The following is a 27500-nucleotide window of genomic DNA, read 5'->3' on the forward strand; positions in this document are numbered from 1 at the left end:
GCAACCCGTTCACCCAACAGGTGTGCAAAAGTTGAACCCATCGCGCGAAGGATTTATCGAAGAATATCTTCGGCTCGCAAAGGTGGGCCGACTTCAAATATCAACCAACAAATGCTCTACCCTCCACATTGACAAAAAGAATCCAAACCGCACATACGAACTGAATAAACAATCTCTCACTGCTAACCCACATTCTGTAAAAGACTTTGGAATACTAATATCGAATGACCTAAGTGCTAAAGCCCACTGCAACAATACCGCCAAAAAAGCCTCTAGAGTTGTCAACCTGATCCTACGCAGCTTCTGCTCAGGCAATCTCACACTACTCACAAGAGCCTACAAAACTTTTGTCAGACCCGTCTTAGAATACTGCTCATCTGTCTGGAACCCAGACCACATCTCAGACATCAACACCCTTGAAAACGTTCAAAGATATTTCACCAGAAGAGCCCTTCACTCCTCCACTTGAAACAGAATATCCTACGAAAATAGACTAACAATCCTGGGCCTAGAAAGCCTAGAACTACGGCACCTAAAACACGGTTTGAGTATTGCCCACAAGATCATATGCTGCAATGTCCTACCGGTCAATGACTACTTCAGCTTCAACCGCAACAACACAAGAGCACGCAACAGATTCAAACTTAATACGAACCGCGCCAAACTTGACTGTAAAAAATATGATTTCAACAATCGAGTTATTGAAGCGTGGAACTCATTACCGGACTCAATTGTGTCAACCCCTAACCCCCAACATTTCTCCCTTAGACTCTCCACGATTGACCTCTCCAGGTTCCTAAGAGGCCAGTAAGGGGCGTCCATAAGTGCACTGGTGTGCCTTTCGTCCCCTGTCCAATGGTCTTTCCTTTCTTTCACCTATCTTATATATTCTCTTCCTTTCATATATCTTCTCCTCTATTTTTACATATTATCTTTATATATATTACTTCATGTCTATTCTCTTCCATATGTATTGTGTATTGGACAAATGAATGAATAAAAATAAATAAATAAATGAATGAATTTGGCCCTCGTTCCAAGCCGTGATTTGCAGCCATGTCCCTTCGTTCGTCCTTCCCCTGTCATCCTTTTGTGTCGTTTTCTTGACAGGGGGCTGGTAATTCATTCATCCTTTTCAGCCGGCCTTGTTTTTCAAGGGTATAAACAAGCCACGTCGGTACAAAAAGGGCTTTGTTCCTGGGGCGGTTGTTTAGATAGCTCATGAAGGAAAGGTCATTGACGGATTGAGTAGGTCACTGCCTTCTTAGTTCGGGAAGTTAATCACGTTGCAGTCAACCAGTTGCTTCCCCTTCTCAAAAGCTCCTTTCAACGTGTCGCGTGAGTGAATTGTCGGGCTACGAGCCGACGCCTTTTGATACACTGGGTCGACAAAAGCTTGGTTGCAGCCGGGTTCCACCTCGGCGGTCCCTGCATTGTGTTAAGTGGCGGTTTTAATAGAGGGATTCAATTCTTCTACATACAGAGTAGAGTTTTAAATTTCTGCTTTATTTTATTAATAAAGTCTGGAGGACAGAAGGAAAAGGGGGGACATGATCGAAACATTTAAATATGTTAAAGGGTTAAATAAGGTCCAGGAGGGAAGTGTTTTTAATAGGAAAGTGAACCAAGAACCAGGGGACACAATCTGAGGTTAGTTGGGGGAAAGATCAAAAGCAACGTGAGAAAATATTATTTGACTGAAAGAGTCGTAGATCCTTGGAACAAACTTCCAGCAGACGTGGTAGATAAATCCACAGTAACTGAACTGAAACATGCCTGGGATAAACATATATCCATCCTAAGATAAAATACAGACAATAGTATAAGGGCAGACTGGATGGACCATGAGGTCTTTTTCTGCCGTCAGACTTCTATGTTTCTATGTTTCTAATATAATATAACACAACACAACACTACTATATTGTATTGTATTGTATTGTATTTTTTATATTATATTGTAAGAATAGAATAGATTAGAATAGAATGGAATTTTATTGGTCAAGTGTGATCGGACACACAAGGAATTTGTCATTGGTGCAGATGCTCTCAGTTTACATAAAATATTTTATATTGCGTGATGTGATGTAATAGGATAATATTACATTAAACACAAATAAAATAATACAGAAATAAAATAAAAAACAAAACAAAACAAAATAATAATAGGTGTCTCTGGGTGTCACACGACTTTCGTTGCCAATGACAATTTGTTGTTTTTGACAATAACAATAAATTTATTATTATTATTAAGTAGAATATAATAATGTCATAACATAACATATTATAATGTAATGTAATGTAATGTTATGTTAGTATAGTATAGTATAATATATAATAATAATAAAGTATTGTATTGTAGTGTATTATAGTGTAGTGTAGTATAGTATAGTATAGTATGTGTAGTATAATATAATGTGATGTAATATGATAATACTATGCTATGCTATGCTATGCTATACTCAGTGATGGGCTACCAAAATTTTTACTACCACACTGTGGCCGTGGCTTATGCATTTTATTTCAACATCTTTCAGTGCAAATTGGGGGCTCTGGGGTGGAGCTCCAAATTTTGCTACCGGAACTGCGTTCCCGACCGTTCCTGTAGGAGCCCATCACTGACTATACTATTTTATTTCTGTATTATTTAATTTGTGTCTATGTTGTGGATTTTTAATGTTGGACTCTGCCTAGAGTCACCTATGCATGAGTTAGGAGGCCATATAAATGTGTATAATAAACAAACACACAAATAGATTTGCAGCCAAAATCTAAATTCTCTTTTTTATTGTGTGTGTAAATTACTCAGGGTGGCAATATCAGGCTAAATGTGTTTATCTATTTTATTTCTTCCACTGCTTGTTCTAGACTATCCAAACCAAATACTGTAATTGACATGGGTTTTTTAAAATAATGTTTTCATTGATTTTTCACATTTTAGATATCATAACATTTACATAGAAACATAGAAGTCTGATGGCAGAAAAAGACCTCATGGTCCATCTAGTCTGCCCTTATACTATTTCCTGTATTTTATCTTAGGATGGATCTGCGTTTATCCCAGGCATGTTTAAATTCAGTTACTGTGGATTGACCAACCACGTCTGCTGGAAGTTTGTTCCAAGGATCTACTACTCTTTCAGTGAAATAATATTTTCTCACATTGTTTTGATCTTTCCCCAACTAACTTCAGATTGTGTCCCCTTGTTCTTGTGTTCACTTTCCTATTTAAAAAAATTCTTTTAAGCAGATCTACATTGTTGTTATATTTGTAGTTTATACCTTGTTTTAACTTGTTTTCTAATTCTATGTTTTCGTCCACATTTTCTCTTCAATTTTATATCATTAGTCCATTTATACCACTTTTCTCATATTTCATAATAGCCTGAGTCTTTTTGTCTTCTAAGATTTTTTTAAAAAAACCTGTTTTCTCCTTAATTAGTACAAAACTTTTTTAAAAAAATAAACCAACCTTATCTTTTTATCTGTTGCACCCGGTGTATTCTAAGGAGGGAATTTGGCTTGTGAAAGATGATGTGAGAATGTGCTTGCTTCTGCCTTAAAATGAAAGCAAGGATCAAAATTCATTTTTAATAATGCTGTATGCACGCCCTATCTCTGTTAATCAGGGAATCTCAAAAAGCTTTGCAAATATTTAACTGAGGATAAATTTTCCTTTGAGATTTGTGAAGAGGGTTTTAAAAAAAAAAACTGCTGGGAAGATTGTATGGCAGATATTAAATTTTTCTACTTCCTAGCAAGACATCTAGATTCGAATGAAAATGCAGGCTGATCGATTCGTATCTGCGTTGAAATGACAGGTGTAATGGTCAGGAAACCAGTGCAGACTTGTAAATAAAAAGACTTTTCAAATTTTTTTCAAAAGACCAGGTCTGGTGGACAATTGTCAGGGAATTATGCAAGCAACAAAGACTTTCTGATTTAAATTTTGGCAAGAAAAACAAAATGCATTAAACATTTAGGCAAGAAAAACAAAACACAGAGGTATAGTATATGTGGTACCTTGCTCAACACTAGTAAAATGTGAGAGGGATCTTGGAGTCCTAGTGAACAACCATTTAAATAGGAGCCAGCTGTGTGCAGCAGCTGCCAAAAAGGCCAACACAGTTCTAGGCTGCATTAACAGAGGGAGAGATTCAAGATCACGTGAAGGGTTCAAACCATTTTATAAGGCCTTCGTAAGGCCACACTTGGAATACGTCATTCAGTTTTGGTCTCCACGATGCAAAAAGGATGTTGAGACTCTATAAAGAGTGCAGAGTAGAGCAACAAAGAGGATTAGGGGATAAATGGAGGCTAAAACATATGAAGAACGGTTGCAGGAATTGGGCATGGCTAGTTTGATGAGAAGAAGGACCAGGGGAGACGTGATAGCAGTCTTCCAGTATCTCAGGGGTTGCCACAAAGGAAAAGGAGTCAACAACCTATTCTCCAAAGCACCTGAGGGTAGAACAAGAAGCAATGGATGGAAACTAAGCAAGGAGAGAAGTAACTTAGAACTAAGGAGAAATTTCCTAACAGTTAGAACAATTCATCATTGGAACAACTTGCCTCCAGACGTTATGAAAGGATAGGAAAGTGAACACAAGAACAAGGGGACACAACCTGAGGTTAGTTGGGGGAAAGAACAAAAGCAACATTAGAAAATATTATTTTACTGAAAGAGTAGTAGATCGTTGGAACAAACTTCCAGCAGACGTGGTTGGTAAATCCACAGGAACGGAATTTAAACATGCCTGGGATAAACATATATCCATTCTAAGATAAAATACAGGAAATAGTATAAGGACATACTAGATGGACCATTCCTGCCACCAATCTTCTATGTTTCTATGTTTCTATGAATGCTCCAACACTGGACGTTTTAAGCAGATGTTGGATAACCATCTGTCTGAAGTAGTGTAGGGTTTCCTGGCTAAGCAGGGGGTTGGACTAGAAGACCTCCAAGGTCCCTTCCAACTGTGTTGTTGTTGTTGTTGTTGTTATTATTATTATTATTATTATTTAAACAAAAGAGGAAAGAACTCAGATAAGGTTCTCCAAAGAATCAGTTGAATAATTCACAACCACTTTTAACATTTTCTCAGAAGGCAATTGAGTCACAAAGGCAGAGACAGGCCCTTGCTGGTGCTGCTAAGAAAACATGGGCTTCTTATTCCATTTGCCTCTCAAACACTTAAGGCCAAGTGAGCGAGCACCTCACACAAGCATTTGGTGGAGGTCACACGGGCATTACAGGAAGCCATTATACACATTTTCAGTCAAAGGAACTTTGGAGTGCCAATTCTATCATTATCAGAAATGGATTTTGTTTGTCCGGCTCCTACAACTTGGCTTTTTCAGACTGGACCTGTTCCATGGATTCAGATTTATTGTTCTACTTATTAAGGTTTCAGGATGTCTTCAAAGGCTATACATTTTGTTTGTTCTTCAGCCACTAATCTATCTATCTAATCTATCTATCTATCTATCTATCTATCTATCTATCTATCTATCTATCTATCTATCTATCATCTATCTATCTATCTATCTATCTATCTATCTATCTATTTATCTATCTATGGTATCTGTCTGTCTGTCTGTCTGTCTGTCTATCCACCTACCTATCTATCTATCTTTTGTCTACATACCTACCTACCTATCATCTGTCTGTCTGTCTGTCTGTCTGTCTGTCTGTCTGTCTGTCTGTCTGTCTGTCTGTCTGTCTGTCTATCTATCCATCCATCTATTTATCTGTCTATCCACCTACCCATCTATCTATCTTTCATCTATCTATCTATCTATCTATCTATCTATCTATCTATCTATCTATCTATCTATTTATCCACCTACCTATCTATCTATCTTTTGTCTACATACCTACCTACCTATCATCTGTCTGTCTGTCTGTCTGTCTGTCTGTCTATCTATCCATCCATCCATCTATTTATCTGTCTATCCACCTACCCATCTATCTATCTTTCATCTATCTATCTATCTATCTATCTATCTATCTATCTATCTATCTATCTATCTATCTATCTATCTATCTATCTATCTATCTATCTATCTATTTATCTATCTATGGTATCTGTCTGTCTGTCTGTCTGTCTATCCACCTACCTATCTATCTATCTTTTGTCTACATACCTACCTACCTATCATCTGTCTGTCTGTCTGTCTGTCTGTCTGTCTGTCTGTCTGTCTGTCTATCTATCCATCCATCCATCTATTTATCTGTCTATCCACCTACCCATCTATCTATCTATCTATCTATCTATCTATCTATCTATCTATCTATCTATCTATCTATCTATCTATCTATCATCTATCTATCTAACTATCTATCTATCTATCTATCTATCTATCTATTTATCTATCTATGGTATCTGTCTGTCTGTCTGTCTATCCACCTACCTATCTATCTATCTTTTGTCTACATACCTACCTACCTATCATCTGTCTGTCTGTCTGTCTGTCTGTCTGTCTGTCTGTCTGTCTGTCTGTCTATCTATCCATCCATCCATCTATTTATCTGTCTATCCACCTACCCATCTATCTATCTATCTATCTATCTATCTATCTATCTATCTATCTATCTATCTATCTATCTATCTATCTATCTATCTATCTAATTTATTTATTTAGTCAGTCAGTCAGTCAGTCAGTCCAATACACAATAATACACAATGAGGGTTATAGAGGATATAATCAGGTAGAATGTATTTAAAGGGTGAATGGAGGAGAAAATAAGGGAGTGAAATATAACTATGAGAGAATAGCAGAAAAAGATATAGGGATAGAAGAGAAGATAAAGGAGATATAGGAGAGACAATAGGACAAGGGATGGTAGGCACTCTGGTGCATTTATGTATGCCCCTTACTGACCTCTTAGGAACTTGGTGAGGTCAACCATGGATAGTGTAAGGGTAAAGTGTTGGGGGTTAGGGGATGATACTATGGAGTCCGGTAGTGAATTCCACGCTTCGACCACTCGATTACTAAAGTCGTATTTTTTACAGTCAAGTTTGGAGCGGTTAATATTAAGCTTGTATCTGTTGTGGCTCTTGTGTTGTTGTGGTTACCGGAACTTGCTCAGGTACGCAGAACCGGTAGAAAATTTGAATGTTTTTCCTTTTTTTCCCCTTCTGGACTCTGGGTCTGTTTTTCCTATCGCAGTAAATGAGGTTGAATATGTATAATTCTAGAAGAGTTGTGCCTCTCTCTCTCTTGTGTGTGTATGTGTACATACCCATACAGTTTATATAGTAGATAATGTATATTTTTGTATTCCTGTGTGTAATATGTATGTACACATATGGTATATTTACATAGAATTAAATAGTATATTTTGGATGTTCAGTAATAATAATTAGATAAGGAAATTGTATCTCTTTGAGGAAAGATGAGGCCAAGCGCCCTAAACTTAACCCAAACCCTCGACATGAGTGACGCCATGTTGGCCACCTTTAAGCCAGTCACATGACCCTTAAGGCCCCCTGGTCACATGATCGTCAAAGACACACCCACAAAATAAGCCACGCCCACAGTGTGGTAGTAAAAGAATTTGCAGCTCTTCACTGGATATATATAAAAGTGTTCCACTCTGCTTTCTTGCGCTGTGTTTTATTGAATAAATGATAACCGAAATCTTTTAAAGATTTATCTCATTATCACAATTGGGGGTGTAAATAAACACACACAATTTTAGCAAGAATCTGCTTCTTCCTTGTGAATATGATCCTGGATAAGGTCAGGTTACATCAATTCCAAAAGTGAGTTGACCAAAACTAGTTATTTCTGCTATGTTTTGGTTTTTTGCTTTTTTAAACTGGAAAGTGTTTGTTCTCCAAATGGCTTTGGAGAAACCTTGAAAGGGACAACACCTTATATCAAGATGTCACCCGGCCACTGTTCTCCCACGCTTCATTGAAAGGCATCCTCTTTCTCTCTTTTAAGCCATTAAACTTGCATTCCTGACACTGAGCTGACCCTGGTAAGCTAAGATGGATGGACGTGGGCCGGAGAGATGATTGCTCTCCCCCCCCCTTGGTGATGTCTTGATAGGCTTGTATCATCTCTTGGGGAATTCATGGCCAATTAAATCCCGACATTATAGCCCTCTTCCAGGGTAGGAAGAATGGCTAAATCTTTATAAAGACAACTACAGCTGCACTCTCTCTATATATATCTTTCTCTCCCACCCTCTCTCTCATCTATCTATTTATCTGCCTATCTATCTGCCTATCTATCTATCTGCCTATCTATTTATCTATCTGTCTGTCTGTCTGTCTTTCTACCTGTCTGTCTGTCTGTCTGTCTATCAATCAATCTATCTGCCTATCTGCCTATCTGCCTGCCTGCCTGTCTATCTATCTGTCTGCCTGCCTGCCTGTCTATCTGCCTGTCTGTCTGTCTGCCTGCCTGCCTGTCTTCCTGCCTGCCTGCCTGCCTATCTGTCTGTCTGTCTGTCTGTCTGCCTGCCTGCCTGTCTATCTGCCTGTCTGCCTGTCTGCCTGCCTGCCTGCCTGCCTGTCTTCCTGCCTGCCTATCTATCTATCTATCTATCTATCTATCTATCTATCTATCTATCTATCTATCTATCTATCTATCTATCTATCTATCTATCTATCTATCTATCTGCCTATCTGCCTGTCTGTCTGTCTTCCTGCCTGCCTGTCTGTCTGTCTATCTATCTATCTATCTATCTATCTGTCTGTCTGTCTGTCTGTCTGTCTGTCTGTCTGCCTGCCTGCCTGCCTGCCTGCCTGCCTGCCTGCCTGCCTGCCTGCCTGCCTGCCTGCCTGCCTGCCTGCCTGCCTGCCTGCCTGCCTATCTATCTATCTATCTATCTATCTATCTATCTATCTATCTATCTATCTATCTATCTATCTATCTATATCTACTAGCTACCTGTCATCTATATAATCAGTCTCTCTTCTAATCTCTCTGTCGGTTTTTTGTTTGTCTATCTGTCTCTGACTGATTTATACCATTCTATAATATCTATCTACCCATCCATCCATCCATCCATCCATGAACGATTGAACAATTTATACATTTCTATAATATCTATCTATCTATCTATCTATCTATCTATCTATCTATCTATCTATCTATCTATCTAAATTGACTCTCACTTTCTCTCTAATCTCTCTTTCTCTCCCTCCCAAGATTTCGATCATCAACCTTGGCAATTGATAGGGGAGTTTCGCCCCGTTTTACATCTTTTCTTGCCACCCGGTTGTTAAGTGAATCCGTTTCCCCCCTTGATTTTGCTTGTCAGAAGGTCACAAAAAATCCTGGGATCCCGCAACCATCATAAATTACGAGCCAATTGCCAAGCGTCTGAATTTTGATCAACAGTCGTAAGTGTGAAAAATGGCCATAAGTCATTTCCCCCCCCAGTGCCGTTGTACCTTCGAAGACTCACCAAATGAGCTGTTGTCAGCCAAGGACAACCTGTTCCCTCCTAACGTTGAAAATTATTGCTTTCAAAAGCAGAGCGACGTCTTAAAAGCCATTAGATTTTAAATCCAGTAATGCATGTTGTAAAACACAAATGCCCTGAGTACCAAATGTAAGTGCTTCTATTGTCCTTTATTTATTTCTTTATTTTTGCTATCTCCTAAACTCGTGCAACCTAAGGAATTCCTCCTTTGCCTCCTTTGGGGGTTCATTGAGACCAATGTTTTTGCATTCTGTAGCAAAAAGCCGGAACATTTAAAACGTGCATTGTTTTAACATCAGCGGTATTGAAACATGTTAGGGAATCGTAAAAGCCTGGAAAGTAAAGATGGAGAGAGTTTTGAAGAAATGCCTTAGCTGCGCATTATTTTACCCGTTTTATGAGCCCTGAGCTGAAAATAAGTTAACTGAAAATGGCAGCCAGCCCAGAGAAGTAATTGGCAGGTTGGTGATGTCAGAGGATTGCAAAGGATTGGGAACACACATCAAGTTCCAGTGAAGAGCCCGTTTGGAGTACTGTGTTCAGTTCTGGAGACCTCACCTACAAAAAGAGATGGATCAAATTGAACGGGTCCAAAGACGGGCTACAAAAAGGGTGGAAGGTCTTAAGCATAAAACTGATCAGGAAAGACTTAATGAACTCAATCTGTAGTAGAATAGAATAGAATTTAGAATAGAATAGAATAATAATATGGAATAGAGTAGAACAGAATGTAGAATAGAACAGAATAGAATAGAAATAGAATAGAATTAATAGAGAAGAGAATAAAATAGAATAGAATAGAATTTAGAACTAGAATAGAATATAGAATAGAATAGAATATTATAGAACAGAATAGACTAGAATAGAATAAAATAGAATTTAGAATAGAATTTAGAATAGAATAGAATAAAAATATGGAAAAGAATAAAACAGAATGCAAAATAGAATAGAATTAGAATAGAATTAATAGAGAATAGAATAAAATAGAATAGAATTTAAAATAGAATAGAATATAAAATAGAATAGAATTTAGTACTAGAATAGAATATAGAATAGAATAGAATATATGGAATGGAATGGAAAGGACTCATACTCTTGGTGTACATAAAGAAAAGATATGTTCATCAAGAATCAGAATAAAATAGAATAGAATAGAATTTGGAATAGAATAAAATAGAATTTAGAATAGAATTTAGAATAGAATAGAATAAAAATATGGAAAAGAATAAAACAGAATGCAAAATAGAATAGAATTAGAATAGAATTAATAGAGAATAGAATAAAATAGAATAGAATTTAGAACTAGAATATAAAATAGAATAGAATTTAGTACTAGAATAGAATATAGAATAGAATAGAATATATGGAATGGAATGGAAAGGACTCATACTCTTGGTGTACATAAAGAAAAGATATGTTCATCAAGAATCAGAATAAAATAGAATAGAATAGAATTTAGAACTAGACTAGAATAGAATTTGGAATAGAATAGAATAGAATATAGAATAGAATAGAATAGAATTCTTTATTGGCCAAGTGTGATTGGACACACAAGGAATTTGTCTTTGGTGCAGAGGCTCTCAGTGGACATAAAAGAAAAGAGACATTTGTCAAGAATCCTGAGGTACAAAACTTAATGATAGTCATAGGGTACAAATAAGCAAACAATCAATATTAATATAAATCGTAGGGATACAAGCAACAACTTACAGTCATACAGTCCTAAGTGGGAGGAGATGGGTGATAGGAACAACGAGAAGACTAATAGTCATAGCAATGCAGCCTTAGGGAATAGTTTGACAGAGGGAGCTATTTATTTAGCAGAGTGAAGGCATCCGGAAAAAAAGTGTGATTTCAAGGCCGAGAGTCTGATCCGGTCCATGGGAGGTTTAGATCTGGCCCCCAGGGCTGGTCTGGAAGCAGTGAATGGCCGGCCCTTGATGTCAATGAAAACGGAGCCCATGGGGTTTGCATGTGATTCCAAACCACATTTTTGCTGGCTGAGGGTGGCAAGAGCCGAAAATGGAACTCAGGAGCCTGGGTTTTTTTGCTGGAAGAGTGCTTGGGCTAGCACAGGTCCCCCCTGACATGAGTGATGTCATCCTGGCCACTCCCATCCTGGCCACGCCCATCCTGGCTACACCCACACCAATTATTATTATTATTATTATTATTATTATTATTATTATTATTATTATTATTTATTACATTTGTATGCCGCCCCTCTCCGTAGACTCGGGGCGGCTCACAACAATAACAAGAACAATGTAAGAACAAATCTAATAATTTTTAAAAATCACTAAAAACCCCATTATTAAAATCAAACACACACACAAACATACCATGTATAAACTGTATAGGCCCGGGGGAGATGTCTCAGTTCCCCCATGCCTGATGGCAGAGATGGGTCTTAAGAACTTTACGAAAGGCAAGGAGGGTGGGGGCCGTTCTGATCTCCGGGGGGAGATGGTTCCAGAGGGTTGGGGCCGCCACAGAGAAGGCTCTTCTCCTGGGTCCCGCCAAGCGACATTCCTTAGTCGACGGGACCCGGAGAAGGCCAACTCTGTGGGACCTAACCGGTCGCTGGGATTCGTGCAGCAGAAGGCGGTCCCTGAGATAACCTGGTCCGGTGCCATGAAGGGCTTTATAGGTCATAACCAACACTTTGAATTGTGACCGGAAACTGATCGGCAACCAATGCAGACTGCGGAGTGTTGGTGTGACATGGGCATATTTGGGGAAGCCCATGATTGCTCTCGCAGCTGCATCCAATCCTGAGGTGAAATATAACCCTGACGCGGCCCTCAACAAAAAAGAGTTTGATAATAAATATTAATATAAATTGCAGGGATACGAGCAACAAGTTACAGTCATACAGTCTTACAGTGATCTCGGCCCATTCGGATGGCAAACGCCAGGCCCAAAGATGCTTGCGTAACCATGGCGACGCGGGCCTCAGGGTTGCGCAATCGCACGGTTCCCTTTGGAATTTCCAAATGTTTTATTTATAAACACCCGGGGACGATTTCCCTGCCATCAAAAACCTGTGCGGTATCGCTGGAAGGGCTGTGCACATGTTTTATTATTGGCATCCGGAGCCGTTCTGAAAAGAATTTGGGGGTTGCCTTGGCAACGGAGCGTCAAGTCCGTCCTCAAAACAACCGGGTTAACTTTTCAGTCTGTCGGCTTCAGAGGCCTAGGATGAAAGGAACGCAGGGGAGGCCCGTTTGGAAAAGGGGGAGGGTGTTTCTTGCGCCCTTCATCTAGGGCAGTGTTTCCCAACCTTGGCCACTTGAAGATATCTGGACTTCAACTCCCAGAATTGGAGCAGTTAATATTAAGTTTAAATCTGTTGTGTGCTCTTGTGTTGTTGTGGTTGAAGCTGAAGTAGTCGCCGACAGGCAGGACGTTGCAGCATATGATCTTGTGGGCAATACTTAGATCTTGTTTAAGGCGTCTTAGTTCTAGGCTTTCTAGGCCCAGGATTGAAAGTCTAGTCTCGTAGGGTCTTCTGTTTCGAGTGGAGGAGTGAAGGGCTCTTCTGGTGAAGTATCTTTGGACATTTTCAAGGGTGTTAATGTCTGAGATGCGATATGGGTTCCAAACAGATGAGCTGTATTCGAGGATGGGTCTGGCAAAAGTTTTGTAAGCTCTGGTAAGTAGTGTGAGATTGCCAGAGCAGAAGCTACGTAGGATTAGGTTTACAACTCTTGAAGCCTTCTTGGCTATGTTGTTGCAGTGGGCTTTGGCCCTTAAATCTTTTGTTATTAGTATACCAAGGTCTTTAACCGAGTGGGGATTATCTGTGATAATTAGATCAGTGATTTTCAACCTTTTTTGAGCCGCGGCACATTTTTTACATTTACAAAACCATGGGGCACATTGAGGGGGGGGGGGGGCTAAAAAAGTTTGGACAAAAAATTCTCTCTTCCTTTTGCTCTATTTCTCCCTCCCTCTTTCTCTCCCTTCCTCTTTTTTTCTCTCTCTCTCCATCCCTCTTTCTTTCTTTCTTCCTTCTTTCCTCTTTTTTGCTCTATTTCTCTCTCCCTCCCTCCCTCCCTCTATGTCTTTCTCTCTACCACCTTCCCTCCCTCTCTTTCTCTCTCTCTCTTGTGCTTTCTTTCTTGCTCTCTCTTTCTTTCTTTCTCTCTTATTCTCTTTCTCTCTCTCTTGCTTTCTCTCTGTCTTTCTTTCTTTCTCTGTCTTTCTTTCTCTCTTGTTTTCTTTCTCTCTCTCTCTTGCTTGCTTTCTCTCTCTCTTTCTCTTTCTCTCTCTTTCTTTCTCTCTCTCTCTCTTGTTTTCTTTCTCTCTCTGAGCTTCGCGGCACACCTGACCATGTCTCGCGGCACACTAGTGTGCCACGGCACACTGGTTGAAAAACACTGAATTAGATTATTCAGTTCGTATTTGGAGTTCAGATTCTTCTTCCCAATGTGTAGGGCAGAGCATTTGCTAGTTGAGATTTGGAGTTGCCATGTGTTAGACCACTCAGAAACAGCGTCCAGGTCTTTTTGGAGAGTAGTTGTGTTATCGGTGGTGTTGAAGAGTTTTATATCATCGGCGAAGAGGACACAGTTGCTTGTGATGTAATAGCAAAAGTCATTGATGTAGGGAATGAAGAGCGTTGGGTGTGTATTGTGTATTGGATGGACTAACTAACTAACTAACTAGCTAACTAATTAGATGATGGATAGATAGATAGATAGATAGATAGATAGATAGATAGATAGATAGATATTTTGTCCAATACACAATGAGGGTTTTAGTGGGTATATATCTATATACACGTAGTAAAATACATGATGAAGGTTATAGAGGAGATACGCATAGTAAAATATATATCTAAGAAATAATAGAAAAGAAGGTATAGTAATAGAACATATCAATGAAAGAATAGAAGAAGAGATATAGGAATAGAAGAAAGGTATAGGAGATATAGGAGAGCAGATAGATAGATAGATAGATAGATAGATAGATAGATAGATAGATAGATGATAGATAGATAGAAAGATAGATAGATAGATAGATAGATAGAAAGATAGATAGATAGAAAGATAGGTAGGTAGGTAGCTAGATAGAAAGAAAGAAAGAAAGAAAGAGAGAAAGATAAATAGATGGATAGATAGATAGATAGATAGATACTGTAGATAGATAGATAGATAGATAGATAGATGATAGATAGATAGAAAGATAAATAGATAGATGATAGATAGAAAGATAGATAGAAAGAAAGATAGATAGATAGATAGAAAGATAGATAGAAAGATAGATAGATAGATAGATAGATAGATAGATAGATAGATAGAAAGATAGATAGATAGGTAGAAAGAAAGGTAGGTAGGTAGGTAGAAAGAAAGAAAGAAAGAGAGAGAGAGAGAAAGATAAATAGATGGATAGATAGATAGATAGATAGATAGATAGATACTGTAGATAGATAGATAGATAGATAGATAGATAGAAAGACAGATAGATAGATAGATAGATAGGTAGGTAGAAAGAAAGGTAGGTAGGTAGAAAGAAAGAAAGAAAGAGAGAGAGAGAGAGAAAGATAAATAGATGGATAGATAGATAGATAGATAGATAGATACTGTAGATAGATAGATAGATAGATAGATAGATAGATAGATAGATACTGTAGATAGATAGATGATAGATATAGATAGATAGATAGATAGATAGATAGATAGATAGATAGATAGATAGATAGATAGATAGATAGATAGATAAGGTTGCTCCTGATGATTCTTGACAAATGCCTCTTCCAGTACAAAAGCTATTTTCTCCTGGAAATTCTTGCTTTTATAATTGGAAACCTGCTTTCGATGTCTGAAGGCGGCTCAGCGATTGTCATGCTCCATTCAGCCAACAGACCCCCCTCCTGCCAGCTCGCTTCGTGCTTTTGCGCTGCCATATGTCACTTTATTTTGCGAAAAAGACCCGCCCGAAATCCGAAATTGGATGCCACGTTGCCACGCGGTTAAAAATAAAACTGCAACGAAGGAAGAATTTGGGCCTCGGGTGGCGCTTTTGGGTGCCAACGAGTGTTTTAAATAGAAGCAGCAGTAATACATGCTCAAACGCCACCCTCGGAATTATTGTACGGGCATCGTTTCTCGAGGCTTAACTATGAGGCTCCATAAGTGGATTTCAAAACACAGCAATAAGAGGCAGATTAGTGGCTGATTAATTTTCCTCCTATTAGCAACACGTGGTTTTAAGAGCTTTTAATGAAACACCTCCAGGAACACGGAGCAAACAGCAAAACCTGCCTCAATTAAGTATTTTTATTTTTATCTTAAATCATATGAGGTCATTTTCATTTAACTGCTTAATCATATAGGCCTCTTTCCAATTTGCCTCAATAGCTTTTATTTCCCCTAACAATGCCAATCGCTTCCTATATTTTGTGACAGAACATGATATAAATTGTGATGTACTCGGTATTTGCGTGTATTAATTTATCGAGGGAAAATATTAGACAAGGAGTAAAATAATGGCAGGATGTGGGATTTTTTTAGGCAAAGAATTTTTTTAATTTTTCTCTCCAGTCACAATACAGTGTAAAAAATATACCAACACCATCCAATTGCTTTACAATAGATCAATTTTCTCATCATTCCTATCATCCTTTTCCTCCCACTGAGGACTGTATGACTGTAACTTGTTGCTTGTATCTTAAGATTTTTATTAATATTGATTGTTATTTGACCCCTATGACAATCATTAAGTGTTGTACCACGTGATTCTTGACAAATCTATATTTTCTTTTATGTACACTGAGAGCATCTGCACCAAAGATAAATTCCTTGTGTGTCCAATCACACTTGGCCAATAAAATTCTATTCTATTCTATTCTATTCTATTCCATTCTATTCTAATAATACATTAAAACAATCTTTAACACGTTACGGTATGCAAATCCAATACTACCTCCTTCACTCTTGACATCTGGATTAAAAATAGCTGCTCAATTTTCTTATGTTATACAAATATGCTATTAGCCAAAAGACCTTTTAAGCTGTTTAAAATTTTTAATACCTCAAGATGATTAGGCTGTGGCATTTCGAATTTCTCCAAATCTCTTCCATGTCAATTTTCATGTATAGTCAATAACCTTTTTAAAAAAAAAACAATTAACGCCTATTAATAAGGAATCCCTTAAAAAAAAACACTAAAAAACTTACAGTAATAAAATCAAGGGGGAAAAAATAAACCAAGTGATATCACATAATGCTGCCAAGTTAGCCAGATTAAAAACCTAATGAGGGAAAAGGGGAAAAGAAAGGAAAAGAAATCTGTAGGGAGGAAGGAAGGAAGGAGAGGAAGAAAAGGAAAGGGAAAAGAAAGAAAGAAAAAGAAGGAAGGAACTGAAAAGGAAAAGAAAGAAGAAAGAAGAAAGGAAGGAAATGGAAAAGGAAAGGAGGAAAGGAAGGAAAGAAGGAAAGTGATAGGAGGAAAAGGAATGAGGGAAAAGGAAAAAGAAGGAAGGCAAATGAAAAAGGGGAAAAGAAAGGAAAAGAAATCTGTAGGGAGGAAGGAAGGAAGGAGAGGAAGAAAAGGAAAGGGAAAAGAAAGAAAGAAAAAGAAGGAAGGAACTGAAAAGGAAAAGAAAGAAGAAAGGAAGGAAATGGAAAAGGAAAGGAGGAAAGGAAGGAAAGAAGGAAAGTGATAGGAGGAAAAGGAATGAGGGAAAAGGAAAAAGAAGGAAGGGAAATGAAAAAGGGGAAAAGAAAGGAAAATAAATCTGTAGGGAGGAAGGAAGGAAGGAGAGGAAGAAAAGGAAAGGGAAAAGAAAGAAAGAAAAAGGAGGAAGGAACTGAAAAGGAAAAGAAAGAAGAAAGAAGAAATGAAGGCTATGAGAGAAAGGGAAGGAAGGAAGGAAAGAGATGGGAAGAAAAGGAAAGAGGGAAAAGAAAAAAAAGGAAGGGAAATGAGAAAGGGAAAAATAAATGAAAAGGAAACCTGTGATGGAGGGAGGGAAGGGAGGAGTGAGGGAAGGAAGGAGTGAAGGAAGGAAGGAAGGAGAGAAGGAAGGAAGGAAGGAGTGAAGGAAGGAAGGAGTGAAGGAAGGAAGGAAAGACATACAGTACTGTATTTAATAAAATTCTTTTGACTTTTCTTCGGCACATCCTTACAGCCGATAGACCGTATTTTGCCGCCTTTATCATTAGTGATCCTATAGTCTACTAGGAAAAGAAATTTGCCTGAGTCTAAAAAATACAGATTTGCTCACGACCAACCACGCCAAGTTTTTACCAGAGAGGCAAAGCAGAAGAGCCACCTCCGCCTCAGTCTCCCTTAGGGAAAATAATCCGTCAGGCCTCCTGAAGTCCCTCTGATCTTCCTGGCTGTGCGCCACTGATATGACGACGTCTTCTCTTTCCCTTCCATTCCTGCAGGATAAAACGATGGGTAGACATGATGCAGGAAGACCTGGTACGACTGGTGAGAACAGCCAGCGGGGTGGATGACCTCGTGCAGGTGAGTGGGGTTCCCTTTACTACGAACGTGTTTCCTCGAAAATAAGACCAAGCTAGAAAGCAAAGCCCTGGCATGGTTTTTTCAGGATGCTCTTTAATATAAGCCCTACCCAAAAAGTAAGCCCTAGTTAAGATTATTAGCCAGACATAGTTGTAAATTGTCTAATAATATTTGAAGTCTGGAGGAGTAAGGTCGTTTGTTTCGAGAGCAGGAGTGAAGGACTCTTCTTATGAAGTATTTGTGGACTCTCTCAATTGTATTAATGTCTGATATGCAATGTGGGTTCCATACAAGTGAGCTGTAGTCAAGAATTGGTCTGGCAAATGTTTTGTATGCCCTGGTTAGCAATTCAGTATTTCTAGAGAAGAAGCTACGTAAGATTAGATTTATAACTCTTAATGCTTTTTTGGCAATGTTACAGTGGGCTCTAGCACTTAGGTCATTGGATATGAGTACTCCAAGGTCTTTGACATAGTGACGGTCATCTATGAGTTCATTTCTTCCAAGTATGTATTTACTATTCTGATTCTTTTTACCAATGTGTATTATCTGCATTTTCGGAAGATCATATGTTGATTCGCTGGAATCTAAAATGTCTGCATTGGAGCAGGTAATACAGTGATACCTTGTCTTACAAACTTAATTGGTTCCGGGACGAGGTTCTTAAGGTGAAAAGTTTGTAAGACGAAACAATGTTTCCCATAGGAATCAATGGAAAAGCAATTAATGCGTGCAAGCCCAAAATTCACCCCTTTTGCCAGCCGAAGCGCCGGTTTTTGCGCTGCTGGGATTCCCCTGATTGCAACATCACAAAAACACAGAGGTCCGGAGGTGGGATTTTGAGGACTTTGGTGTTTTTGCGATGCTGCGATTTCACTGACGCTCCCTTCGCTGGGAAACCCCACCTCCGGACTTCCGTTGCCAGCAAAGTGCCCGTTTTTGCACTGCTGGGATTCCCCTGCAGCATCACAAAAACACGGAAGTCTGGAGGTGGGGTTTCCCATGGAGGGGAGCCTCAGAGGAATCCCAGCAGTGCAAAAATGGGTTCTTCGCTGGCAACAGAAGTCTGAAGGCGGGGCATCCCAGCGGCAGCGGTGGGTTTGTAAGGTGAAAATAGTTTGTAAGAAGAGGTCAAAAAAATCTTAAACCCCGGGTTTGTATCTCGAAAAGTTTGTATGACGAGGGGTTTGTAAGACGAGGTATCACTGTATATCAATACACTGTTGTGTTTGTATCTTGTTGGTCTAACAAAGGGAGCCCTAAAATCTTAGCAAGGGAAACATTTCTTCATCCCAGGAGCTTGCAAAGGATAGAAACGGGGCTGCATACTAGGTGTAATTTAGGATCCTCACCAGCGTACACAATTAGGCAATTACAGCTCTCTGCAATTCCTTTGGGTGATGTCAGATGAGCTACGGTAGATTGGAAAGCGACGGATAGTTATTGATTTATTAGATTTTTATATCGTGCTGGGCTGTTTACACCACAGTCGAAATGGCTTAGAGCAATTAAAAATGCAAATTACAGAGCATCCACACATACGGAGATGTATTAAAGCATTCAGTTTGGGTCACCACACTACAAAGAGACATCGAAACTCTAGAGAAAGTGCAGAAGAAGAGAGCAACCATGATGATTTAGGGGACTGGAAACTAGAACATATGAAGAGAGTGTTCTGTCGAGCTCTCTGGTAGATTCCTCCCAAAAATTCACAGGTACAAATTTCAGACACACACACGTTTGAAAATTCAAAACAATGTTCTTTATAATGAAAATTCACTTAAACCAAGCCCTCTTTTGGTATAGCCAAGAGCCCTCGTCTCCAAACAAACTGGTAATTGGTACAAGTCCCTTATCAGTTCTGTGATACTTAGCTTGCAGCTGTGATGCAATTCACAGTCCTTCTTCTTTCACAAAGTGAAACACACTTTGCTCTGGTTTAGTTTCAAAGCGGGGAAAAATCAGCACACAAAAAGTCAAAGTCAGTAACGCAGTCATGAAACACAACGATCAGATAATCCTCCACAATGGCCAAACCCACAGGCTGCTCTTTATAGCAGCCTCACTAATGACCACAGCCCCACCCAACCACAGGTGGCCGCATTTTCTTTGATAATAATCTCTCAGTTGTTGCTGCCTATGCATCGCTCTATGCATGGCTGTATCATTAACTCTTGTTCCGAATCCAAGGAGGAGCTAGATAATTGATCTCCTTCTGAGCTGTCTGCCATACTCTCCTCCTCCCTGTCACTCATGTCTTCTTGGTCAGAGGAGCCTTCATCATCAGATTCCACCGGGGGCAAAACAGGCCTGCAGCATGTGGATGTCTCCCCCACATGCACAGTCCTTGGGGCAAGAGCTGGGCCAGAGCTAACCACAACAGAGAGGTTGCAGGAACTGGGCATGGCCAGTCTAGTAAGGACCAGGAGAGACATGATAACAGTGTTCTAATACCCGAGGGGCTGCCACAGAGAGGAGGGGGCTAGGCTGTTCTCCAAAGCACCAGAATTTGCACTGAAAGATGCTGAAAGTAAATGCAGGGTGTCCTGCATAAGCCACGCCCACAGTGTGGTAGTAAAAAATTTGGTAGCCCTTTACTGAGTGCGCATCTCCATTTTTCTTACTGGGAGGGTGTACCCAGGGGTGGACAGCAGGCAGGACGGGGTGGAACGCAGTTCCACCGGTGGAAATGAAGATGCGTGCGCAGCTCTGGCTGATTGGCGGCTGTCACTTCCTGGATTACTGGTCTCGTTCAGCTCTCCTTTTCCCCCCCTTCTGCTGCTGCTGCATCTGCGCTCCTTGCTTTTTTCCTCTTTCCTCCGTCCTGGGCTCGGACGAGCTTCCCTCTCTCCTGCCCGTCTCCCCTCAAGCTTCACGCGGCCACTGCCTGCCTGAGGTGGAAAGCGGCGCTGGCAGCATTTATGCTTCTGGCAGCACCCGTTTGCCTAGCTACCCATCTGGAGGCGGGGAGGGGCAACCCAGGAAGGAGAGCGTGGGAAACGCGAAGCAAATTGTCACCCCAGTGAGCAACACTGGTAAGTTTATAAGTCGAGGACTTAACAGTTCACTTGAACGATGATGATTGTTCAAGCCACTCCCACCTGATCACATGGCCAGCAAGCCACTCCTACCCAGTTACAGGACCATTAAGCCACACCCACAAAATAAGTCACATTCACTGTGTGGCAGTAAAATTTTTTGCTGCCCATTACTGGGTGCACCAGACTGCCCGTGCTGCAGCCCAATACTGTTCTTTCTCCTTCTCCTGCCCAAATTGTTGTGAGCCGCCCCGAGTCTTCGGAGAGGGGCGACATACAAATCTAATAAATTATAATAATAATATTATTATTATTATTATTATTATTATTGTTATTATTATTATTATTATTATTATTATCCCCCCTGCTATTCAATATCTACATGAAACTGCTGGGTAAGATCATCCAAGGGCATGGCGTGAGGTATCATCAATACGCCGATGATACCCAGTTATACATCTCCACCCCATGTCCAGTCAGCGAAGCAGTGGAAGTGATGTGCCGGTGCCTGGAGGCTGTTGGGGCCTGGATGGGTGTCAATAAACTCAAACTCAACCCAGGCAAGATGGTGTGGCTGTGGGTCTTGCCTCCCAAGGACAATTCCATCTGTCCATCCATTACCCTGGGGGGGAACTACTGACCCCCTCAGAGAGGGTTCGCAACTTGGGCGTCCTCCTCAATCCACAGCTGACATTGGAACATCATCTTTCGGCTGTGGCGAGGGGGGCATTTGCCCAGGTTCGCTTGGTGCACCAGTTGCGGCCCTATTTGGACAGGGAGTCATTGCTCACAGTCACTCATGCCCTCATCACCTTGAGGTTTGATTACTGCAACGCTCTCTACATGGGGCTACCTTTGAAAAGTGATTGGAAATTTCAGACCGTGCAGAACGCAGCCGCGAGAGCCATTGTGGGGCTTCCAAGATTCGCCCACGTTTCTTCAACACTCCGTGGCTTGCATTGGCTGCCGATCAGTTTCCGTTCACAGTTCAAAGTGTTGGTCATGACCTTTAAAGCCCTACATGGCAATTGACCAGATTACCTCCGGAACCACCTGCTACCGCACAAATTCCAGTGACTGACAAGGTCCCACAGAGTTGGCCTTCTCCGGGTCCCGTCGACTAAACAATGTCGTTTGGTGGCCCCGGCCCTCTGGAACCAACTCCCCCCAGAGATTAGAACTGCCCCCACCCTCCCTGTCTTTCGTAAACTACTCAAGACTCATTTATACCGCCAGGCATGGGGGAGTTGAGATATTCCTTCCCCCTAGGGCATTACAAGTTATGCATGGTATGTTTGTGTGTATGTTTGGTTTTATAATAAGGGTTTTTAGTTGTTTTTTATTATTGGATTGTACATGTTGTGTTTATTATTGTTGTTAGCCGCCCCGAGTCTATGGAGAGGAGCGGCATACAAATCCAATAAATTATTATTATTATTATTATTATTATTATTATTATTATTATTATTATTATTATTATTAAATGGCTCTAACTTCTTCAGTGTACATTTGGCATGTTCTCTCTGCATGTATGTGTTCCTCATTGCTCTGCGTGGCTCATTAACTGACCATTATGTGCGCCTTGTCAACTGCAGTGTTTTTGTGATCTAATTAGCCAACGGGCACTGTCTACAATGCGCAAATAATTAAACGTTCATGCTCAATAAAGGCCCTGTCTAGCCAAGCATTATTCAAAGGCGTTTTTTAAAAAAATTTATTTTAGCATCTCCTTATGAATTTATGGTGGAGCGTTGACTACGTAGGACTTTGCTATCAATTAATTTTTTTCCTCAGGGTATTTTGTCACGTTTTGTAAAGTCCGCGTTAGGGTAACCGAGGCACTCAAATTAGGAGCAGGGAATCCTATTTGTCAGGGAACTGTGCAGCCGGTGTCCAAAGGAAGTCAGGGATGCTGACACGATCTTGTACTCTTATATAAATGAAGACATTTTATACATTTATAGTTGCATCAGGCGCGTCGCTATGCCGTGAGGTAAATTGTGAGGTAAATCACAGAAGAGCATACAGAAAACTGAGAAGAAAAAAGGCGGGAAAAAAGGGAAACTCCCCCTTCACACCCAGAAACCAATCAGGATATAGATTACCTCATGCAGGAGCCCACATTCCCCAATCAATCAGCTACAACTGTGTGTTCTGGCTCGTTGTAATACCTTTGACTGTTCCAGCTATTAAATTAAATATCTATACACTATTGCTCCTTTTCCAAAATACCAGCACAAAATAAATATTATTCAGGAGGTTGGACAAGAAGATTTCCTATATCTCTTCCGAATCTGTTATTCTGTTCTGTTCCGTTCCATTCTATTCTATTTTCTCTCTTCTCTTCTCTTCTCTTCTCTTCTCTTCTCTTCTCTTCTCTTCTCTTCTCTTCTCTTCTCTTCTCTTCTCTTCTCTCTTCCCTTCCCTTCTCACCTCCCTTCTCTACTTTTATCTATCTATCTATCTATTTATCTATTTATCTATCTATCTATCTATCTATCTATCTATCGATCCATCGATCCATCGATCCATCGATCCATCGATCCATCGATCCATCGATCCATCGATCCATCAATCCATCGATCCATCAATCTATCGATCTATCGATTGTTAGAGTTGAAAGGGACCATGAAGGCCATCAAGTTCAACCCCCTGCCCAAGCAGGAACCCTATAGTACACCAGTCAAATGGCAGTTCAATCTTCTCTTAAAAATGTCCAGAGTGTTGGAGTTCACAACGTCCGCTGGTAGGTTGTTCCATTGGTTGATCGCTCTGACCGTCTGGAAGTTCCTCCTTATCTCGATGTTGAATCTCTCCTTGGTCAGCTTCCAGCCGTTGTTCCTCATCCGGCCCTCTGGTGCCCTGAAGAATAAAGTGATCCCCTCCTCTCTGTGACATACTTGTAGACTGCTATCATGTCCGCTCTGGCCCTCCTTTTCTCTAGGCTATCCATGCCCAGTTCCGTCAGTCTCTCTTCGTAAGTCTTGGTTTCTTCTCCCCTCCCTTCCCTTTACTTCAAGATTATTCTACGGTTCTTTGCCTGCATCATAAAAAACAAATCAGTTCAAGATTTCCAATGTTTTCGGAGAGACTCATTCGATGAACCTTATCCAATGGTGACTTTATAATGTACCTACAAGCCTTGGTACAATGCCTTCATTAATTCAGTCAGCCGAGAAAACACATGAATAATAATTCAGACAGAAGACTTATTCTTAGCAATTCCAGTAGGGGTTTTTTTCCTTCTTTTCAGTCTGGCTTTCTTTTCCTGCAACAGTGTGCAAATTTTTAAGCCAAGGTGTAAATACATGCGAACGCAAAAGCCAAGAGGGCTGGGTTTCTGTGAAAAACCTAGTTAAAAACCAAAACCGCAGCGTCTCATTTTGATCTGCCATCTAGCACCCAAGAAACCAATTTGTTATATATATATATCACAAATCAAATATATTGCCGTCGCTTTGAGGCTGAGATGGGTGGCAAATAAATTGAATAAATAAACAAAGACAAAATATATGTGCTATTAGGGACCAGTTAGGTCCCACAGAGTGGGTCTTCTCCGGGTCCCGTCAACTAAACAATGTCGCTTGGCAGGACCCAGGGGAAGAGCCTTCTCTGTGGCGGCCCCGGCCCTCTGGAACCAACCCCCCCCCCAGAGATTAGAATTGCCCCCACCCTCCTTGCCTTTCGTAAGCTACTTAAAACCCACCTCTGCCGTCAGGCATGGGGGAATTGAGATACTCTTTCCCCCTAGGCCTTTACAATTCTATGCATGGTATGTATGTATGTATGTTTGGTTTTTATATTACAGTGTTCCCTCGATTTTCGCGGGGGATGCGTTCCGAGACCGCCCGCGAAAGTCGAATTTCCGCGAAGTAGAGATGCGGAAGTAAATACACCATTTTTGGCTAGGGACAGTATCACAAGCCTTCCCTTAACACTTTAAACCCCTAAATTACCATTTCCCATTCCCTTAACAACCATTTACTCACCATTATTTCTGATACTCACCATTGAATAAGACACTTAGTGATCCTGATATTTATAAACATAATAATTTATTAACAATAATTTGTTTTTGTTATTTATTTGCAAAAATTATTACTTTGGCGATGACGTATGATGTCATTGGGTGGGAAAAACCGTGGTATGGAAAAAAACCCGTGAAGTATTTTTTAATTAATATTTTTTTTTAAACCGTGGTATAGGTTATTTGCGAAGTTCGAACCAGCGAAAATCGAGGGAACACTGTAATGGGTTTTGAATCATTTTTAGTATTGGATTACTATTGTACACTGTTATATTGTTGCTGTTAGCCGCCCTGAGTCTCCGGAGAGGGGCGGCATACAAATAGATAGATAGATAGATAGATAGATAGATAGATAGATAGATAGATAGAGAGAGAGAGAGAGAGAGAGATAGATAGATAGATAGATAGAGAGATAAATAAATATTGCTGTGATGGCAAACCTATGGGACGTAGGGCATGAGAAGCATTGCCCTGTGTCAGTCCAGCACTGGCCAGCTGATTATTGGCCTTGGGGAAGGATGCTTTCGCCATCCGGAGTATGAAAAACAACCCAACAGGCAAATGAGGGGTTCGTTCTTCTGAACATCCAGTTTGCATGTTGAGCCATTTTTTACACTCTGGAGGCTTCATGGAAGCCTTTGGAAGCCTGGGGACATCGAAAAACAGCCCCGCTATTTGAGCAGGGGGTTGGACTAGAAGTCCTTCAGGATCCCTTCCGACTCTGTTATTCTGTTAACTGAATCAAACAAGGCCTTTAATTATGTATTTCTGATAAGGTAGGGTCTCTTTCAGTGGGTTGGGCTAGAAGACCTCCAAGGTCCCTTCTGTTCTGGTTTCAGGCTAATTCAGATAATAATTGGAATAAATGATTGCTCAATTATTAGATTTGTATTGTATATTGTTTCTATCACTGCTGTGAGCCGCCCCGAGTCTACAGAGAGGGGCGGCATACAAATTTAATAAATAAATAAATAAATAAATAAATAAATAAAAAATTTGTACAAAACACAACATCTTCTTTATTCCTCCTTTCTCCCATTCAAACACCAGCTTTGCACGCAGTGCTTTCTTTTCTCATCTCTGTTTTTAGTGGTTAAGTAAATTATCTTGAGAGTAGCATAAAAACATTCCACAAGTCATTCTAAAATTTATGGGCTAATCAGTGCTAGCTAGGAATCATAAAAACAGGTAATAAATCACACAATTGGTAGCTTACTCTCCGGAGCTTGTCATGGACGCGTCCTGGGACGACAAGATTGAACGAAATCAGCTTCTTCTTCCGTTCACCCCCGGATGTGATTAACCAGTTCCTCACCTTGTAATATCTCTTCCCTGACACCTGTTCTAACCTCCTCTGAGAGCATCTGAAGTAAGGGTTAATCCACCTCCAGTCCTCCTCACTCGAACCTGAATGCATCTCTACCTCAATTGCCTCCCCCTCCTCCTCCGAACTAACATTCCTTCCTATCTGTAAATCAGGCCCATCTGCCAATTCAAAATCGCTCTTCACTTCGGAATCTGAATAATCGTCAGCCTGAACGGGAGTTTACACAACACCTTCCAACTCTGTTATTCTGTTAACGGATGAAAACAAGACCTTGAATTGGGCTTCATCCCTCGAGGCTTTTAAGAAGAGATTGGATAGCCATTTGTCTGAAATGGTACAGAATAGAATAGAATAGATAGAATTCTTTATTGGCAAGATTGGATTGAAAGCAAATAGGATAGCAGGAAGAGGGAGATTATGATCCTGCTATATAGAGTGCTGGTGAGACCCCATTTGGAATAATACTGTGTTCATTTCTGGAGACCTCACCTACAAAAAGATATTGACAAAATTGAAGGGGTCCAAAGACGGGCTACAAGAATGGTGGAAGGTCTTAAGCATAAAACGTATCAGGAAAGACTTCATGAACTCCATCTGTATAGTCTGGAGGACAGAAGGAAAAGGGGGGACACGATCGAAACATTTAAATATGTTAAAGGGTTACATAAGGTTCAGGAGGGAAGTGTTTTTAATAGGAAAGTGAACACAAGAACAAGGGGACACAATCTGAAGTTAGTTGGGGGAAAGATCAAAAGCAACATGAGAAAATATTATTTCACTGAAAGAGTAGTAGATCCTTGGAACAAACTTCCAGCAGACATGGTAGATAAATCCACAGTAACTGAATTTAAACATGCCTGGGATAAACATCCATCCATCCTAAGATAAAATACAAGAAATAGTATAAGGGCAGACTAGATGGACCATGAGGTCTTTTTCTGCCACCAGACTTCTATGTTTCTATGTAACACTAAAGGAATTTGTCTTTGGTGCTTATACTCTCAGTGTACATAAAAGAAAAGACACATTTGTCAAGAATCATGAGGTACAACACTTAACGATTGTCATAGGGGTCAAATAATGCAATGAGGAAAAAAATCAATATTAATAATAATCTTAAAGATACAAGCAACAAGTTATAGTCATACAGTCCTAAGTGGGAGGAAAAGGATGATAGGA

At 40.1% G+C, this 27500-nt stretch overlaps 1 protein-coding gene across 1 annotated transcript in view; it reads left to right on the forward strand.

The window, feature by feature from the left end:
* Positions 1 to 27500, forward strand: part of CACNA2D1 (calcium voltage-gated channel auxiliary subunit alpha2delta 1) — a 280276-nt gene that overhangs the window by 2230 nt on the left and 250546 nt on the right. The window contains exon 2 of the mRNA XM_070755088.1: positions 17848 to 17929. Within this exon, the coding sequence (XP_070611189.1) occupies positions 17867 to 17929 (63 nt within the window). The 5' untranslated portion in view covers positions 17848 to 17866. The remainder of the gene's footprint in view (positions 1 to 17847; positions 17930 to 27500) is intronic.

The sequence above is a fragment of the Erythrolamprus reginae genome, chromosome 6 (assembly GCF_031021105.1).
Source record: "Erythrolamprus reginae isolate rEryReg1 chromosome 6, rEryReg1.hap1, whole genome shotgun sequence".
NCBI lineage: Eukaryota > Metazoa > Chordata > Lepidosauria > Squamata > Dipsadidae > Erythrolamprus > Erythrolamprus reginae.